This window comes from Helianthus annuus, chromosome 12 (assembly GCF_002127325.2).
Source record: "Helianthus annuus cultivar XRQ/B chromosome 12, HanXRQr2.0-SUNRISE, whole genome shotgun sequence".
In the NCBI taxonomy this organism is placed as follows: Eukaryota; Viridiplantae; Streptophyta; class Magnoliopsida; order Asterales; family Asteraceae; genus Helianthus; species Helianthus annuus.
The window spans coordinates 29,834,951-29,855,165 of record NC_035444.2 but is presented as its reverse complement, the minus strand read 5'-3'; the positions used below and the strand labels follow the sequence as shown (position 1 = coordinate 29,855,165).

General features: G+C 34.9%; 1 protein-coding gene and 1 long non-coding RNA gene across 2 annotated transcripts; both read right to left on the bottom strand.

Annotated features, from left to right (window-relative positions):
* Window positions 1-1,109: 1,109 nt before the first annotated feature.
* Window positions 1,110-1,725, bottom strand: LOC118484841. Its single transcript, XR_004874652.1, has 3 exons — window positions 1,624-1,725; window positions 1,452-1,484; window positions 1,110-1,228 (listed from the first exon to the last, which is right to left on the bottom strand). It is a non-coding gene; the product is annotated as an uncharacterized LOC118484841 (long non-coding RNA).
* Window positions 1,726-6,186: 4,461 nt separating this feature from the next.
* LOC110894509 (IST1 homolog) lies at window positions 6,187-10,819 on the bottom strand. Its single transcript, XM_022141735.2, has 5 exons — window positions 10,435-10,819; window positions 9,433-9,536; window positions 8,767-8,908; window positions 8,047-8,198; window positions 6,187-6,822 (listed from the first exon to the last, which is right to left on the bottom strand). Exons 1-5 carry the CDS (start codon window positions 10,618-10,620, stop codon window positions 6,696-6,698), a joined length of 711 nt encoding a protein of 236 aa, XP_021997427.2. The 5' UTR covers window positions 10,621-10,819; the 3' UTR covers window positions 6,187-6,695.
* Between the last annotated feature and the right edge of the window lie 9,396 nt (window positions 10,820-20,215).

The following is a 20,215-nucleotide window of genomic DNA, read 5'->3' as shown; positions in this document are numbered from 1 at the left end:
TTTATGAAACCTTTTGTTTTACAAAGTTTGCAGTCAACACTTAAATTAATCAAATATATAAAGCAGAATGTTATAGCTTACAACCCTCTAAACCCTTTGCTCTCAAGTGTGTCCGTCTTCCTTTTTATCCTTGCTTTCAGCAACTCCTTTACTCTCTCAACTGTGCTTTCTAAATTCTTCATATGTTCCATCCACGTATCATGTTAGTCTCGTAAATAAATCCGTCACAACTCTAGATATACAATGCTTAATAACTACTGTTTGTAATCCCGTTGTGTATGAACAACCCGTGATCCCACTATAGAGATCCAAACTATACGTCATGGTACTTTCTTTATGTATGTGGCTATCTCGAGTTAACTATTTCATCACATATGATTTGCAATTTCATCTTATTACAATAATGTAATACACTTATTTTCTATCTTCAACATTCATATTTTCGTTTCAAGTTGTTTCAGTTATATTCTATATATTAATAACCAACCCATTCCTTCCTGCAAACACAGGTAGTCAGAAACCTTATTAAATCATGGCTTTTAATAACAACAGATTGGTACATTATAATTACAAACATATATAAATATAGGTTTTAGTTTAATTTGTGTTTTTGCTATTGTAATCTAATTCCAATACAATGCTTCTAGTTCTATACACGTCCAGTGGACGGGAATTTTCATGTCATAAAGTATTTTTTTCTTTGCATTCTAAAGAAAATTGAAAACCGTTAATGATGTGTCATAATCCGAGGTTTAGCAAATCTTAACAGGCCTTTCTTTTTATTGCTTATAATGGCTAATGCCCTTGGAAGTTGGTCAAACTTTTGCTTATATCCTTTTGTCAAGGCACGAACTTCATAAGCCTTCCTTAGCTCCTTAAATCGTCAATTGGTGCAAAATTGGAAATCGTTAATGATATGTTAGGGAGATATTAGGATAATGGGGACTACATGTCTCTCTTCTGATCATGGGAGGCTTTGATGGTGTGCTGGAAGGACCTCCGCACAAGAGGGCGTTATGTTTTGTTATTATTTAAACATTGCCCTTTTTAACACTACTTTTTAATAATTTATAGACTTCTTCTTTTTGACTAACAAAAAATATATAAAAATGAAGGCATAAAGAGGGCGATAGGTACCGTATATCAATTACAAATGAAGACAAGAAGTTGCCATCTGAGTTCTCTTTTGCACCATACATGCATTTTGCTAGTTTTTTGACACTCAAATCTGCAGGGTACCAAAAGATATCAAAGTGACAATTAAATCATTTTTGGGATCAAGATTCTATGGAGTTACTAAAAAAACAAACCATGCATTTGGCCACAAAATCATACTTTCATATAAATAAATTAAAATAAATGAAAAATTCATTAATGATTTAACCCTTTAATTTTTGTGGCTGCTTTTCAAAATAGACAGTTTTTTCACTATAAGGACGGTTTGTACTCACCAGTCTAATTGTGGTACATTGGAATCTCTTCTCCTGTAAACGGAAAGTAGAATTAGTAAAAAATTCATTGCAAATCCAGATCACAATATGATATTGGTTTGAGAAGATGAACAATCTGATGGCTTTAGTAATAAAGAAGATGCGAATTAAGGGGAAAACCCCTAAGACGAACCTCAAATATGCTCTGTGATGATGTGGTTCACAAATTCTTCTTCAATTGCAGTGGGGGAGAAACCATAAGAGATCAGAGAAGGTTGATTTGTGTATGTATTGCATAGAGTGTCACACCCCAACCGATGGCGGAATCATCGGGGCATGGCACTGAGCGAAACAGATTGTCCAGAAGTTTTCATAACAATTATCATTACTATTCAATTTAAATAACACGTCTCATACCGTATCTCAAACAGTAAACAAATTATTACAGATAAAATCTAGGCAAATATTTTTGTTCCGACAACTCAGATTTTAAATACAGCAATTATTTATCTGCTTCTAGAGACCCATAATTTGACCACTACAGACAACTATTTGTTGGGCTCTAGAGCTTTATTCTAGCCTCGCTTTCCTAGCAGATAAGCATCTTAAACACCTGTCACATACGTTAAAATAAAGTCAATACATAAAATGTAAAGGTGAGCATACAAGTTTGATAATAGCATAATAGAGTTCGAAATAGTTTACGCATAACCAGCACGTACACAGAGGAAAACGAAGCACGTTAATTATCGACATGGATCTATCGATACCAATGACTGCGGGTTAACTGCCCGAGGCAGTTCGCAATACATAATTACCACCGTAATCCATGCAAGTAATTGTCCTTAACAACCCCCGTGTGAACGGGTGCTGAGTCCAAACTATAGTACTATCATCGTTAAGGCAGGTAGACAACATTCCACGTGTAAACATAACAACAAGCATTCATTTAGTCACGTAATACATGCGGTAATGGTTAGCGTTTAAAGTAATTGCGTAGTGTGTTCGATTGTGATTTAGAATAAGTAGCGTATGTAACACCCAAAAGTGCTAAACCAAAAAGGTTTCGAGTATACTCACAGCGGTTGATGGATTGAAGGGAGCGCTTGAGAGTAGGGTTAGCCTGAATAGTTCGATAGCATAACGATAAGCAACGCGTAAAACGGAAACAAGTGTTGGAGGGTCGGACAGCTGGTCGATCGGACGGTAGTCCGATCGGTCGGCTGACTGTTCGGTTGACAGTCCGCTCGGAGAGCTGTCCGATCGGTCGGTAGGCCGATCGGATGACTGTTCGAGTGGATTGTTTCTTCCTTTGAGTAAGATGTGTTTGTGTATGATGGTTTGACTTTTGAAGTTTTTGTTGCAGTATTTGAAAACATTGAAGTATCTTTACCTTTCAGGTAGGTCGATCGGACGGTCGTTCGATCGGCCGGCAACCCGATCGGCTAGGTACCTCAGCAAAACAAGTTCTCAGCAGGGTGTTACCTGATCGGACGGCTGTTCGATCGGGTGGCACTCCTAGTGCGTCGAACATGTTGAAAAATCGATTAAGTGTTGAAGTATAGTATCTCATGATCCGAAGAGTAATCCAATCGGACGGTAGTCCGATCTAACATCAGTTCGTTCCATACTCAACTTCAAAATAAATTGGTTAAGTGTGGGACCATGTGCTAGCCGATCGGCTGGCCAGTCGATCGGCTGGCCAGTCGATCGGCTGACTGTCCGATCGGCTGGCTGTCCATTCGGACAGCAGTCCGATCGGTCAGTGCCCTAACCTGGTCAGCCTGTTCGTCTAACACTTGGTTGTTTTGGTTGTTTGTCGTTATATCGAGGTATTTTGACAACGAGTCGAACCATAGAAAACTCGTCTTTACTTGGTTCTCCTCATCGGACAGGAATCACCCAAATCCAATTAGCGAACGGTTCGAGACAGAGTTTAGCGTTTAACCCGAAATCGGTGAACATCATGGGTAGAATCCGGATCTTGAGCCATGCAACCACCGGAATGATTTGCAAGTCGGCACAAGCTCCGTTTCTATCGGTTTTGAAGGCATTGAGTGTAAAAGAGTTGAAAGAAAGTTGGAAAACCATCTTTTAATCCTTTTCACCGTGTATATGTTTAGATCTATAAAAGATCTTTGTTTGTTTATGTGGAAATTGGCTAGATCCAAGTTATTTTTGGTGGATTGAGGCCAAAACATGAAGTTCTTCAAGAACACCATGATGACATCATCCTAGAACACTTGAATCTTGATGATTTCACGGTTAAAAGTCAAGATTTGAATGATAGAAAGGTGTAGGAGTGCATGTAGATCAAGAAAGTACAAGATTTTGGACGAAATCTTACCGGAATCGAGAGAAATCTAAGAAAAGATGAGCTGAGCGTGCTAGTCGGACAGAGGTTTCCAAAGGTAGAAAGTTTGACAATGACAGGGGTATTTGTAAGATGCCAAAAGAGGTAAAGGCTGGCCGATCGGTCAGGCAGCACGATCGGACAGCCTGTCCGATTGGACAGCAGTCCGATCGGCTGGCTGTTCGATCAGCTGGTAGCCTGATCGTTCAGCTGCCTGATTCGAGTGTTCGGTGCGACGATTTTTGAGATTTCAATTTCGATTGAGGACGATGCGAGTACGATAGAGTTTCCTTATTCAAATTACTTTTAATCCCAACTATTCATATCTTGCGCTATCCTTTCTCCACTGATTATCATAATTCGATTTCGATTGAGTTCGATTAAGTTTCGATTGCGATTCGAATTTCGATTGATTACCACACATAACATAAAGTAAACATGCACAAGTAACACATAAGGCACACACACACTTATAATAACACCCAAGTTGCATAATTCGAGTTTCCAGTTCGATGATGATTAGATTAGTTCGATTACTGATTATTTGACTTTATCGCATTGTTACTTCCTTTGATTCACAGTCGTAAAGTGTTTCGTAGTGATAAACATTCGATTACTTCGATTTTAATCAAATACTTAACATACAACTAACGTAAACATAAAATAGACTAACTACAGTCAAAGAAGTCAAAACAGTAGTTGAGCAAAGAGTGATAGATCGCAATTAGCGATCTTTTCTTCCTTTGACTTCAATCTTGACTTTGACTTTGACTTTCGAAAACACGAGGTGTTACATAGAGAGCCGCGACGTGTGGAAGGGGTTCCAGAGAAATAGAGAAACCGTTGATAACAGATGCAAAATAGGAAAGAGCGAGGCCTTGATGATGCTGGGTAGGGGAGGATTTATAGTGGGTGACCTGGGGCGGTTGGGGAGGAGAAAACGGGAAACGTGGGTGGGGAGGACGGAAACCGCCTGAAACCACATGATTTGAGGAGAGCATGGGCAGGAAAATGTGGAGGCCCAGGAAACTTCTTTGAACTGCCATTAGAGAGGTTATTTTTATTAGTTTAAGTGGCTGAGATTTAATCTTCAGCCAAATCCAATGATGGATATTGATTTGAGAGTTGGTTAGACTTAATGGGTTCCATGGATATATATTCTTTTGTAATAATTTTAAAACAATATAAAAAAAATTATTAAAAATATAAAAACCATGGACTTAAAAAAAGATTACAAATCATTAGTTTAAACGAAAGTACAATACTAGAAAAAAAAACATAAAAATAATATACAATGCTATGTTAAAACTAGCCATCTAGACGGAGAATGCGGGTGTTTGCAATGTGCTTCATAAGATCCGCTCGAAGGGTATGGTGGGTATCTTGGCAACATAAACCTAAACCAATACAATTCTTTTGTAATAATTTTAAAACAATATAAAAATAATTATTAAAAATATAAAAACCATGTACTTAAAAAAAGGTTACAAATCATTAGTTCAAACGAAAGTACAATACTAAAAAAAACATGAAAATAATATACAATGCTATGTTAAAACTAGCCATCTAGACGGAGAATGCGGGTGTTTGTAATGTGCTTCATAAGATCCGCTCGAAGGGCATGGTGGGTATCTTGATAACATAGTTTCATAAGAACACAATCAGTTACTTCCTCATCTGTTGGAGGATCGATTTCATGTTCAAGACATATCACTGCACCTTCATTTTCCAAGATCATGCTTTGTGAAATTCATTCATGTAATGTTTTTTCAAATATACTTAGACAGAGTGAATAAATTTGTCATTTCTTGAAATCTTTATTCTAATTCAAAATCATGGTGTAAGGTGTATTCTTCCCTATTCCGGTCATGGAATAATGAAATAGATCACAAAATGGATTTTTGTCTAAGAATAAAATCTTGTTGAAACTATTCATATCCATGAAGGATGTTGATTTGTTAGCTTAGGGTGGTTTGGAAACCATTTTAGAAGGGGATAGCGGCGTAGTTTGTTGTCTATCTACCTGATATCCTTAAGTAATTTGCCCCGTATAGTATTGAATTGAAAAAAAAAATTAAAAAAAAATAACTGATGACAACAATTAAGATTAGAAGCACAGTTAGAAGAAAGCAAATTTTCTACAACCACTGCTTGCACTACACAGTCAAAATTGGATATACCTAAACTACTACACATTATTATATTATATTATATATACCTACAAAAACTAACTTGAGACAACCGAATAAATAACCGACGCATCTTTTGACCACAAAGAAGAATTGGCGGCATCCCAACACACATAAATGTTTTTCTTTATTTTATTCAATCCAAAAGGCAACGGTTGATTTCTTATATTTTTAACCGACGTACCCCATTGTACCGACGTACCGCATTACAGCCTTCCTAAGAAACACGTCTTTCATTATAACATCCATAAATGATGCAATGCTACGGCTGGGTTACAAACCCTATATATGGCAGCCATCATTTATATACCGGATCATTCTCGGTTTGAGTTTTACATCATTCAATCATCTAAGATTTACACAATAACACAAATCATCCGATTATATAAGAATCTTATCAAGGTGTTCACACAACATGATCTTTGAACCAGAAACAACACGATGGGTGACAACGGTACCATATTTTTTAAGCCGTTTTCTTATTTAATTCTCTCGCTTCTTCTTTGTTGCCTTCACATTCCTTTCCTCTATTGACACAGCGGCGATCTCACCGGAATTTGTTTTTCTCCGGATCCGTGACAACGTACCTCTGTAGACACCGATGGTTTACCTTAAGTCTTCATCTCCGTCATCTGTGGCTTTTAATCATCACCGTTGTCGTCGTAAAATAGCCAACGTTACCACCGTTGTCAACGTGAACCAGGGACGTCTTCATCTTCGAACTTATAGGCTGACGAGATGTAATAACAGGCCGAAATGGGGTGTTAGCCGGACACCATGTCTGGCCTTTTCAAGGTTTTTCTCCATCTCTTCCGGTCTCTGTAGGTGGTGATATCCTTTCTGTCTCTCTCTAAATTTTGTGCATGTTAGTTTAAGATAGAAGAAATATAGAATGAAAAGTGACTGCGTACGTGTGTAAGAAATGTAGCGTGTGTTGTCAAGTGTTTGGTGAAGCCATGTGTCGAGGTGATGGGGCCGTGTGTCCCCAACATTGAATAATCAAAATTTAAGTGAACATACATGTCACCCTATTTAATTTAAATTCTAAGTATTACTAGATGAGGGAAACAGTCAATTGGTTGTGTTTAGTTGATCGTCTCCCTTATCTAAAAACCACCCAAGGTTGGTTGCTCACATGATGGATTACAACTTTCATGTCATACACGCCCATAGGTAGCGACCTTAAAGACCACCAATTTCATCACTTGAATCTCAGTGATCTAATCAATTTCTAAACTATATCTTAGATACTAACCGTTTTCGAATGATGCTTGGCATCTTGGCATACCAAAGTAAACTTCTTAAATCTCAAACTGTTTTTAAATAGCATTTGAATTGCACTTTCCATTTCTTATTCTTCTGTGACTCCTTTTTTTTTACCAAAACTTTTAATCTTCTATGAGCCCTTTTTCTACCAAACTTTTAACATAACGTTCAAATAATCTTAAATTTAGAAAATGAGCCACTTTTAGACTTTTAAATGAATAATGGCTATTACACTTAATAGTTTTTTATGCATATAGGATGTTGTTAATATATATTTTACGCAAAAACATACAAATTATAAACCCAATTTTAATCGCTACAATTTTCACATATCATAGAAACTTCTATAATTTTCTTCCCGCCGTAACGCGCGGGTTGCGTCAACTTGTTTAGACAACATTCATCAAATCGTCAAAGTCTAAAAGGGTTAAAAGTGGTTCAAAGTCACCCGCTTCTAGTGTTACAACCTCCAAACCGTTATATTTAAAAGCTTATATTAGTGTAGCCATGATTTTATTTTATTTATTTATTTTTTTTTTTTGCAACTATAACTAACACACTTCTTATTTAGAAAAAAGTTCAAAATTATATATAAAAAACTGTTTGAGTAAGTTAACTCAATCCAACCCACCCTACCTGTTTCGACTCGTTTATGAATTGAACAGGTATAATCTACCCGTCCGTCTTGCCACCTCTACTAATACGCTGCAACACACACACACCATGAGCATTTTCCGACACTTCACTGACCTAACCGACTAACATAAACCTGCCTTGGGTTTTGTTTGATGCCGGAACTTAGACCTACCCGGCTAACTCAGGTTGCGAACCGGGACTATCCAGATCGCTTGAATCAAATTTCTCGAGTAACAAAACAATGCCATTCTCTCTAGCAATTCCTTCAAGCACCTTCATCCTAATCTCCAAACCTGGCTGCTTTGCCGACAGTTTTTGTATCATCTAACATCATGCAACACACCATCAAAATAACACAACTAAATCTGGTGAAAACATGAATATATCATCATTGGGTCAAGTTATTCTACAAAAGCTCCTAATTTTAAGAAGTGTAAGAAGGATTTATAGAGTGACAAGTGTCCAATAACCTAAAATTAAACCCACTATATCACCATCCAAAACCTAAACACCCACCCCACCACTACCCAAAAACCTAAACCTCCCCCCCCCCAAACCCCCGGCAAAGAAAAACAAAAAAAAAACTATACCTCACCAAAAAAAACCCCAAAAAACCTACCCCCCCCCCCCAAAAAAAAAAAACTAAAAAAAATAAACACCCACCCCCACCACCACCCAAAAACCTAAACCCCCACCCCCTCAGCAAAAAAAAAAAAAAAAAAAAATATTGGGGTGGGTGATGGGGGAGGGGGTGGGGGTTTAGGTTTTTGGTGGTGGTGGATGTTTAAATATATATTTTTTTTTTGTAGTGGGTTTTTTTATGAGCCTTTGTACCCTTCTTACAATTAGGATCCTTTGTATTTGATCCTAATCCATTATTATATATTTTTACCTTTGACTCGATGGCACTGAATTCGTTCCTAAAACGAGCGGTCAGGATTGCTCGAATCTCTCGGAGCTCCGGGAACTCGCCACATCTTGGAGCCGCGTATAATAGGCCTGATACTGCCTCTTTCAGTTCTTCTGGACAAACCCTGTGGAAAGAACCAGAAAAACAATGGTTTGAGCTAAAGAAACACCACTGGCACACTATCTATAGAACACCATAGAGGTTTCATAAATGTCGTACATTGGCGAAAAATGATTGTGCAGGGTCGTATGATGTGTTACGATGTGTTACAATGACACATCATATGGCCCATCATGTTTAAATGGGTTGTATGAGTTAGTGTTTTGCTAAATCATACATATAATATATAATATGATCGTATGATGTGTTACAATGACACATCATATGGACCATCATGTTTATATGGGTTGTATGAGTTAGTGTTTTGCTAAATCATACATGTACTATATAATATGATGGTTAGTTTGACACATAAGTGACTGAGCTGACAACGCACACTACTGAGTATTGACAAAGACATATGTCCCGTATGATGAAATCTGTTGGTGTAAGTATAGTAGCGCTAGCACCCAAAACAATTCATAAATCATGGATCTGATTAAATTCCATTTCATGAGAAGTTATAGATAAAAGAAAAAAGGTGCGTACTTTGATTTTTCTATGAGGCCAATCTTTTGTTTGAGGAGATGACAATAGCAATTTATCATATCATACACTTCTAACATGTTCTCATCCTTCATCACTTGCTCCACCTGTCACGTGTATTCCCTTTAACATACGCCATGTTTGAGTGTCACAAATGACTTTTGTGACCGAAATATTTTTACCATAAAAATCTGTCACACGACCAATATGTTTTTTTGACATGACTTTTAGCGACCAAACCTTTTTGAGAAAGAAATTATTCATGACAAAATTTATTAGCAACAAATCATTTTCGGCAGTGGCGGATCTTGCCCGTTGAACATGTCAGGGCCGAAAGACACGGTCACTAAAAAAGCCCGGACAAGCCCGGGCCAAACATAGTATATATAAAAAATTTCGATCGAAATGCGGAAAATTAACACTACGCCCGAAAAACTTGCCCGGGCCATGGCCCTGCCATGGCTCTTCTAAGAACCGCCCCTGATTTTCGGTGGCTAGGTTTGTGACCATTTCATCCGGTCGCTATATATGCTACTATCAGTTATGGATCTTAAACTTTTAAATAAGGGGGCGAAAGTTTTAAAAGAAAAATAGGGGGGCCAGACTTAATATATATAAAATTTTTGGCAAAATTTACACTTCGAAGCAAAAAGACGTGGGGAGAGGGGTCCCCTTGGTCCTAACTAAGATCCTCCCCTGGCTACTATATGTGTGGCCAAATTATTTTTAATGAATTTTTAAAATTAGTGACCTTTTGTTAACAAAATTTATTTCAGTCGGTAAATAGGGACCGATATTCTTTTGGTCGCTAACTTGTAACCCTTTTGTTATGTTAGCTAATTTTGCAACTATTTTGTTTAGTCGCTAACTTTACGACTATTCTCAAACTTGCAACTGTTTTTGTCAGTCTCAAGTTTCGGTCGCTTTTGTCCATTTAGTCAGTAAAGCGTGTGTGTATATATGTATATGTATATAACGAGCGAAAGAGAGAGAGAAAGAGAATACCCGAAGGAGCGCTTGTTGATGATGGTTAAGGCGGAGGAGTTGAACGAGGTCGGAAAGTGCGATTGTGAACCGAGCACTGCGGTGGTTTTTGAGGAGGGAGAGGCGGGAGATGGCAAGGTTGAGTGTGGCTTCGAGTTTGGAGGTCTTGAACTTCCGGCCAAGGAGTGCATCAAGCTTTCTTCCCATGGTTTACTTTCTTTGTGTTTTTGGATGAAAACTATGTAAGGGTACTGGCCATAGGAGATAGAATTAATACAAGTGTACAGCACACTTCAAGCCAATGTTACACTTTTAATTTTGTTGTGACCAATGAGATTTTAGATAACTTTATAAAGTGAGTAAATTACAACCGGTGTCCTTTACGTTTGCATCAAATTACAACTGGTGTCCTTTAACTAAAGAAATTACAGGCTCTGTCCTTTATGTTACCAGTTTTTAACATGTTATGTCCTTTAGACTTAACCTAATTAAGTTTTTTCGATTAAGTCTTACTATGTGCCTCTCACATGAGGGCAACATGGTCTTTTCATCTCAATTATATATTAAGAAACGAAATAAATAAATCTCTTATATCCCCTCCATTTTTTCAGCCGACCGCTCTATTTTTCGGTCAATCCAAACAAAAATATAATGCATGGTTTGGAATTGGAATTATAAAATCAAAGTAAAATATTTAAATAATGAGTAGTCTTATCTTTTCATAACCTGTTCACAATAGAACGATATTTTGGAATTGATCTTTGTTTTCTTATCAAACCAATCAAAAGAACTGACCATGTTGTCTTCATGTAAGAGGCATATAGTAAGACTTAACCAAAGAAATTAACTAGGTTAGGGCTAAAGGACATAACATGCTAAAAATTGGTAACATAAAGGACAGAGCCTGTAATTTCTTTAGTTAAAGGACACCGGTTGTAATTTGATACAAACGTAAACGACACCTGTTGTAATTTACTCTTATAAAGTGCTACCCTTAGGTTTCTCATTGCTACAACTAGACCCCTTAGCTTTGATGATGGTGTCGAATATGAAACGTAATAAAGTTTTAAGTAGAGAACCACGGGAATCGTATAAGTATTCGTACATATTGATTTAAGTGCAATATATAAGGCATTTATGTAACTACATAACAATCTTTTTCTCTTCCGGGCTATATGTAATGAGCACTATGTGCAAGTTTTATGCACTTCTAGGGATTTTATGTTAAAAAGCGATTATGTGTTGAATGTGTCCCCTATCTACTAATTAAAGATGTTTCAATATGCAGTTTAATTTTTAAACTAGTCCGATCGGCTAAGCATCATCGCAAGTACTTCTAGTTGGGGACTTTTGAATTTTGTTCTGTAATTTTGTCAATTGGGATTTTAGTTAAATATAACTAATATCGGCTTTTGGATTTTGTTGTGTAATCATGTTCTTTGTATCTTTAGATATTAATAATACAGTTGTTAAACTTGCACTACTACCATAAAAACATTTTCAAATATTTATTAAAGCAAATATTTTGATCACCGTCTTAAACTTGATGAGCACCGTCTTTCAATATAAAAGCATTTTCAAATATTTATTAAAGCAAATATTTTGAACACTATCTTAAACTTGATGAACACCGTCTTAAACTTGATGAGCACCGTCTTTCAAACAAATATTTTTTAACACCGTCTTACAAACATTTGCTAAAAAAAACATTTACAGTAAAAAAGAAAAACATTTCCAGAAATACACATCAAGCTACACCAATAGAACATTTTCAAATCAACAAATCAAACCTTAGGCATTATAGCCTAGTGGCATTTTGCGGGTGGGAAAAAGCTTAGGGATCATTAGGTTCTGGGTTCGATTCCCACAGGGGGTTTTTTTTCCCAGATAGGTCTTGGGTTCGATTCCCACACGGGGTTTTTTCCCAGATGGGCTAGTTAAAGGGTCAGGACACTCAGGGGCGGACCCACATTGAACGGGTCATGGTCCTCGGACACCAATGTTTTTTAAAAAATTAGCAGATACGGTATATTAAATTTTATAAGAACCCCATAAATATAATTAGGTGGACATCATAGGAAGAAAAAGAAAGCTGGTGTAGTGGTAAAACCCCGTCTTTACCAACAAGAGTTCATGGGTTCAATTTTTGTATAGCCCGTTTTTTCTGTTTTTCTTTTTAATTTAATTCAAACCTTGGTCTGACCCGAACCGAACGAGGACCGACCCAAAAATTTTAATATTTTGTTATGAAAATTTTGGACACCGAAAAAATGGACCCCATTGGAAAAAAAATTCTGGATCCACCACGGATGACACTGACACGTAGAGTGGGGCTTGAACAACTAGCTCGTTCTTTAAACAACCCGTTATAGTTAAGCTAACAATTAAGGAAAAATAAAAAGAAAATTGTGGTGCAACACCCATTAAGACATTCACAAAAGCATGGTTGGCGCCATCCCTTTGTCAGTCCTGGCCCCTGGGGCGATGTGTCGAGTGTTAAATCGTTGAGAGGTTGTGGGGGCGCCAACGGTTGGTCTAAATAAGGAAGAGAAATTCATAACAAGTGAAGTGAAGGTGGGATGAAGAGTTTAGTTTTCGTTTTAAATTTCTTGCTAGATATAAAACCTTCAATTGGATTTTAAAAAAATAATAAATTATTCGCCTACGTTCATTAAAAAATATCTATTACTAGGTTATGGCCCCGTGTGTTACACGGGTTGATTAATAAAAACGATATAATTTATTATTTGTATATACTTATTATTTTTAATCTACTCTTGATAGTTTTGATTGACATACATGATAAATTCATAAATTATCATTAATAACATTGAATTTCATGGGACAAACCTCTAATAACATTAAATTTCATGGGATAAACCTCTTAAAATTATAAAATAGAAATAAAGTCATCAAAATTCACACCAACAAAACTGGGGAAAAGTTGAACTAAAGAAAGAAATATTAAATTTTAATAATCTCAACTATTCGTCGTTGACCGCTAGCAATTCCAATTTAAAAACTGGCTGTCCCAACTATTAACATATTGGCTTCCAATGGACACTGACTAACAGAACCCTAATGTTGTTAGTCTCCGATCGCCGGAAAAGGTTCATAAAGGTCCGATCTAAGGTTACAAAAAGGTTTGGGACGAAAATGTTGAGTTTTCCGGCCAAAAACTTGAGTTTTCCGGACAAAAAGAAGTTTTCCGGCGATGAAAGAATTTACAGCGACCTCAATAATTGGAGCTTTTAGTAGAAAAAGGTTCATTTATATTTTTAAATTATAAATCTAAAACATTAGTAGAAGCCATGAGTTACGTATTCTTATTTTATTATAATTCAATTTTATTAATCACACTATTATAAAGTAAAGACATGATAATATAAATGGAAAAAAATAGTAAAAGATAAAATTTATAGATTAAAATAATATATATTCTTTATTTGAATTTTATTAACAAATATTATCTAAATCTATTTGTTTAGGATATATTCTTTATTTGAATCTTATTAACAAATATTATCTATATCTATATGTTTAGGGTAAAAGATAAAATTTATGGATTAAAATAATATATTTTTTATTTAAATCTTATTAACAAATATATTATCTATATTTATTTATTTAGGCGGGAAAAAATAGTTGAGATCACCTAATAGAGCGCCATGTGTCCCCATATGATTTACTTTATTATATGTATAGATAGATTTTTTAAAGAAAATACTTTTTTTTAAATACAAGTAGTATCTCTTACTTTCATCGAAGATAAGATCAAAGACCGATTACACGTCTTAAAATAATATCTTAGGTGAGTAAGTTTATACATACACATATATATGCTCATGGTTGTAAAAGTCCCGCCTAGGCTCCGAGTACTCCCCGAGTACTCGCTACAAGGTAGGCTGCCGAGGCACGAGTACTGGTCTCCCAGGCCAATTACTCCCCGAGTAATCTCCGCCAAAGCCGAGTACTTCCCGAGTACTCCCGAATCCGACTAAGGAGCGCCTAGCGACTTTTGCAACCATGTATATGCTTCATATTTTTAATTACTGCTTGATAAACAATAATTTTCAAAAACTTAGTAGTTATACATATAATTTATTGAACCCACTCTCTAAAACTTAGCAGTTACAGCAGTGATGTGTTTTCTAATTTTTAATTAGTGCTTGATAAACAATAATTTTCTGTTGGGAAAATTAGTGAATGGATATTTAGTTAATTTATAATTAAGTGAAATTATAATCACTAATTAAATTCCATATGTGAAACTCTTGAGTAGAGTTTTATGTCACCTGATTAGCTTTTATTAGAGTTTTATGTCTTTAATTAAATCACTAATTAAGTGAAACTTTTATTAGAGTTTTATGTCTCTAATAAAATCACCAATTAAGAGAAACTCTTCACCACCCACAACTCTTGTAAAAAATGGTAGGTTATGTAACTCATTGGAATGAGAAGGAAATTACAAGAGAAAGATAATATGTATGAAGAATTCTTGGAGAAGTGGTGAAGACTTGAACATCCATATGTTGGGAATTATAAAGAGATGAGTTTCTCTACTCGATTCCATCACCTTCGTATCATTATTTTCCCACAAATTCAAACACTATAATCCTATTCGGTGTAACCTCGGGCGCGTGGCCATTTCCGGCAGTACATACTGCTTCGGCTGTTGTACCCTGGGAGACAGACGCGTCGTCTTTAGTAGAGGCGCGGAATCTGTTTTAAGGAAAGCGTGTTGAACACGTGCCTCAGCCATAATCGTCAACATTTGTTTGTTCTTTTTGTAGGAAATTATTGTACAAGAAGACGTGGTTCAAGACTCGTTGAATCCTACACAACGGACTTAAAACACAACGAACCATACAAATAGACGCGGTTAAAGATCAAGTTGAAGACTTTATCCTTTGAAGATATTGGTTTGAATCGATTGTTTTATTAAATATGTTGTAGTTTAAATTTATTTTCTTTTGAATTTGTACACGGTTCATGTGCTACAATTTCCCAAATGTTTAAAGAAAGTATCTTCATTTTTTATTAGTTTTATTAATAGAAAATGTGACCCATATCCAACAAACTTAAAACAGATTTCGTGAGATTGTTGCTACAATCTTAAAATCTTATTTATAAGGATTTTGGGTTCACAAAAGGATTTATAATAAAAAAATATTTTTAAAGACTATGATCTTATAAATATTTTCTTTTGGGAAATATGTATGTGGTACAACTTGTTGTGTTTGGATTTCTTGAGATTGAGATACAATCTTAAATCCTATACCGTGGTACAAAACGAATAGTTTTGGTTCAACCGTTTGGTTTTTGAAACGATTTTGGGAATCGTTAATTTTTCTAACTTTTGTGTTAGATCGGGTTTATTAGTGTAAACCATACGTTTTTTGTAAACGTTAAATTTTCTAACATGTGTGTTAGACCGGAATTATTGGTGTAAACCATACGTTTTTTATAAACGTTAAACTCTCTTAAGTAGAGTCTTTTATGTCTTTAAATAAGAGTTTTATGTTACTTGATTAGAGTTTTATGCCTCTAATTAAGTCTCTATTTAAAGTAGACTCTTCATCCACCCATGGATTGATATGAACAAATAAGTCTTATAATGATTTTTGTAATCATTTGTCTTCTAGGATGTATGTTAGAAACGTTCATGAAACGCGTTAGTTTGGAAGCAATTTTTTAATTGTTCAGTTTCTAACGTGTGTATTAGAAATGACTTATTTATTTGAACCATATATGTGTTTTTAGCAAGTCGAATTAACATTTTGTGGAAATGTTAATATTTCTAACGTGCGCGTTAGAATTTCTTTCATTTTAACATGATTGTTAAAAATGGTTAAAATACAAATGCTTTGAAATGTTTTATGTTGACATTTTATATAAGCAATTTGATGTAGCATTGTTTTCAATGCTTTGTATGATTTAGAAATAAAATGTCATACATTGAAGTTGATATTTGATTGGCTTCAAGGAATTAAATCACCATAAAGTGATGGTGTGGTATTTATATGAATTTAATGAAATTAAAATCATTTACTAGACTCTTCATATCTAAGATAAACTCTTAAGAAGAGTTTCATGTCAATTTATTAGTTTTTATTAGAGTTTATTTCTCTAATAAAGTGAGACTTTTAGTAGAGTTTTTATGTCAATTTATTAGTTTTTATTAGAGTTTATGTCTCTAATAAAATCTCTAACATGGTGAAACTCTTGAGTAGAGTTTTAATGATGACATTTGATGAGTTTTGTTAGAGTTTAAATTTATAATTATTAAAACTCTTAACTTTTCATATGGTGAAACTCTTGAGTAGAGTTTTAATGATGACATTTGATGAGTTTTGTTAGAGTTTAAATTTATAACTATTAAGACTCTTAACTTTTCATATGGTGAAACTCTTGAGTAGAGTTTTAATGATGACATTTGATGAGTTTTATTAGAGTTTAAGTCTATAATTATTAAGACTCTTAACTCTTAATATGATGAAACTCTTTAGTAGAGTTTTAATGATGACATTTGATGAGTTTTATTAGAGTTTAAGTATATAATTATTGAGACTCTTAACTCTTCATTTGGTGAAACTCTTGAGTAGAGTTTTAGTGATGATATTTGATGAGTTTTAATGATGACATTTGATGCTCTAATTTGGTCATGTTTTGTATATATAAAATGACTTAAATTTTCTAACACGTGTGTTAGAAAATGTGTATCACAAATACAAGGTTAGAGACTGTACTTTGTATAAGCCATAAGGAATGGAAATGTTTTATGTAAACATTTAATTGCCTATTTTGCATAGTTTTAGAATTCAAATAGTTTGCTACTCTTGCTAGAAGTAGCATTTGTTGAACAAAGTAACAATCTCGTGAATATGATTTGGTGGAAAAAACTTGGTGTTGTTATGAACAAATTTAATTGTTCAATTTTGCTACTTAAATATAGCCTTTGTAACAACTTGGTGTTGTTTTGAGCAAACTTGTCCAAGTTCAAAATTTCAAGATGAAATGGGGAACTTGTACTTACAAGTGCATGGAGTCTTATTGAGGGAGTACCTCAAGACATGCCATGAGATGATATCGTTGAGAAGATTTCGGTCAAAGTATAAAGTGTTGAAGATAAAAGCACTTTGCTATTTGATGTCTACATATTATCTATGCTTCCGTTTAAATTTCAAAAGTGATTGACACTTATGATTTAGTTTCCAATGTATTTTATTGTTTTGTGTTCAATATCTTTGGATAACACATGCAATTTTTTACAAAGAAATAAATCACTAATGGTTGTGACGTATTAATATTTTTGTGGAAAATAATTATAACGTCGGTTATACATTGTTTTAAAAAAAATATGGTTTTAAACGATAGTACATGAAAATACTTGGACATAAACAACTTGAGAGTTGTTACATTGACTAAAAGTAAAAAACGAAACATCAAATGTATAACCACATCATGAGTGAGTAATGAAAGAACGTAGTGAGTGTATTGAGATGAAATACACTAACGACATTCATGTCGACATACTTCATTAGAAGTCATTAGAAAATTCACACGTGTGAATTCTAACATGTGAAAGTAAAAGTACTATATATTATTGTATACCTTTAATAAATCTTGCGAGATTTATAAGTAGATGCGTCTACCACTTGATTATTGTTAGATCTATATGGAGATTTTACCTTCATTTGGGAGAGCATCCTAAATATACATATCTCCTAATGAATAACAATACATGTGTGCAAATCACTTATGGCAAAATTATGAATGCCATGTTGCTGAGTGTCGATCTAGTTGATTCTATCTCACACATAATAGTGATTGTAGACGAGAAACATTTATCTTGTTGGTGATGAATGTGTTCACCAAGTGACTTGGATTAAGACTTATGTTTAAGTACTTATGAGTCAATGGTAGATCATTGGAGATCAAAGGTAAACAAGTTATGTTCCTTAAACGAATGATGAAATTTAGCTTTGTGCTATATACAATAATTTGTGAGACCTTCCTAAATATTGATGTTTTAGGATTATGAATAAGTCTCATTATTTTGTCTTAACAAGGGATGAATGTTGCAAAGTGATATTATGATAGCCTTAGGGCTGTGAAGAATCAGAATGATGCATCTTCTGTTCACATGCTAAAGTATTGTAGTCTAAAGCATGCTAGACTAGTACTTGGTTAATTATGGGTCTTGACTGAGACTAATTAACTCTAAACATTCAAATGTGTATGAACACAAAAAGAATTTGTGTATGGACAAAGCTGAGAGAGAATTTTCATTCATTATAAGGAAATGACATGTAACTTTTGAGGATAACTCATTGTCTAAGCTTATTCTAGATGTTAAATTAGAATTATTCTAAGTTGGTGACAAACTTATGACAATGGCATGTGTTGCTTTGGTCAGCTCGGAAGCTTGTGTAAGCTAATGCAATATGAGTTGAATTCACTGATACAACAAGGTTGGTCTTGTTCAGTCATATTTGTATAAATGTCGCCATAAGTGGTGTTACGGAGATGTTGATAAAATGGCAAGAAATGCGGGGAGGAACCATTTTAGAAACAACCCTATAAGGGTATGTAGAAATGGTTCTCATTAACACATCTAAATGTTATCCAATAACACTTAAATGTGGGGAGTGTCTTGCATTTGTTTTCAGCAATAAGGATTTTGTAATCCAATCTAACATTGCAAATAGACGACTAAGTGGAGGAGACAAAGGTCGTAGTGCATAATGGAGATGTGTTTGCCTTAAATGATACACATATCTTACGAAGACATATGTTATAACCAGATTCAGATGGCCACTGAGGTTATATTCTTAGAAGTTGACAATAGGCAAAATTAACTTACGAGTTAAGAACACATCATGACAACTGATCTCAAATACGCAAAGTTATTTGCTAATGTTATGGATCCAACAACCTGAGGGTTTATTAGAGATCAAGTTGTGGAATGAGACTAAAGCCCTTGAAAATGAAGTTCATATGATGGAAACCTAACTCAGTAGACTGGAGATCCCAAGAACTGAGTTCAATAGGAAAACCTAATTGTATGAATAAGCGAGGTCACTGTGGGGGAATAACCCTACGTATTTAATAAGGTAGTTTATTATAAAGATTAATAAACTTCCTAGTCCATTCCTAAAAGTGACAAGTGTGAGGCTAAGCATAATATGTGGTAAATGATTTGGATAAATCACGATAACCACAATGCTTTTAATGATCTAAGGAGAATCACCTATGTTAGAGAGAAGTGGGGTCGCTTCAAATGGAATTGGGGGCACAATTCCTAGAGCTCTCGCAGAACCAGGAAAGTGTTCCACGACCATTATTGGACACGACTATGAGGAGATGGCCCGGCTAGGGAGAGTCTTGTGTGAAGTGTATTGTCGTCTACACAAACGGCAGACGAGTTCAAAGACATCAAGATCTACTCAGAGCTAGTGGGCTAAGTGCATTTCATGAGCGAAGGTTCAAAGGGTAACACCTACCTATCGTATGCAAAACTCAACTGTCGAGGTTACATTGGAAATTTTAAGTGTTTTGAACAATCTCCATTCATGTGGGGGATTGTTGGGAAAATTAGTGAATGTATATTTAGTTAATTTATAATTAAGTGAAATTATAATCACTAATTAAATTCCATATGTGAAACTCTTGAGTAGAGTTTTATGTCACTTGATTAGCTTTTATTAGAGTTTTATGTCTCTAATTAGATCACTAATTAAGTGAAACTTTTATTAGAGTTTTATGTCTCTAATAAAATCACCAATTAAGAGAAACTCTT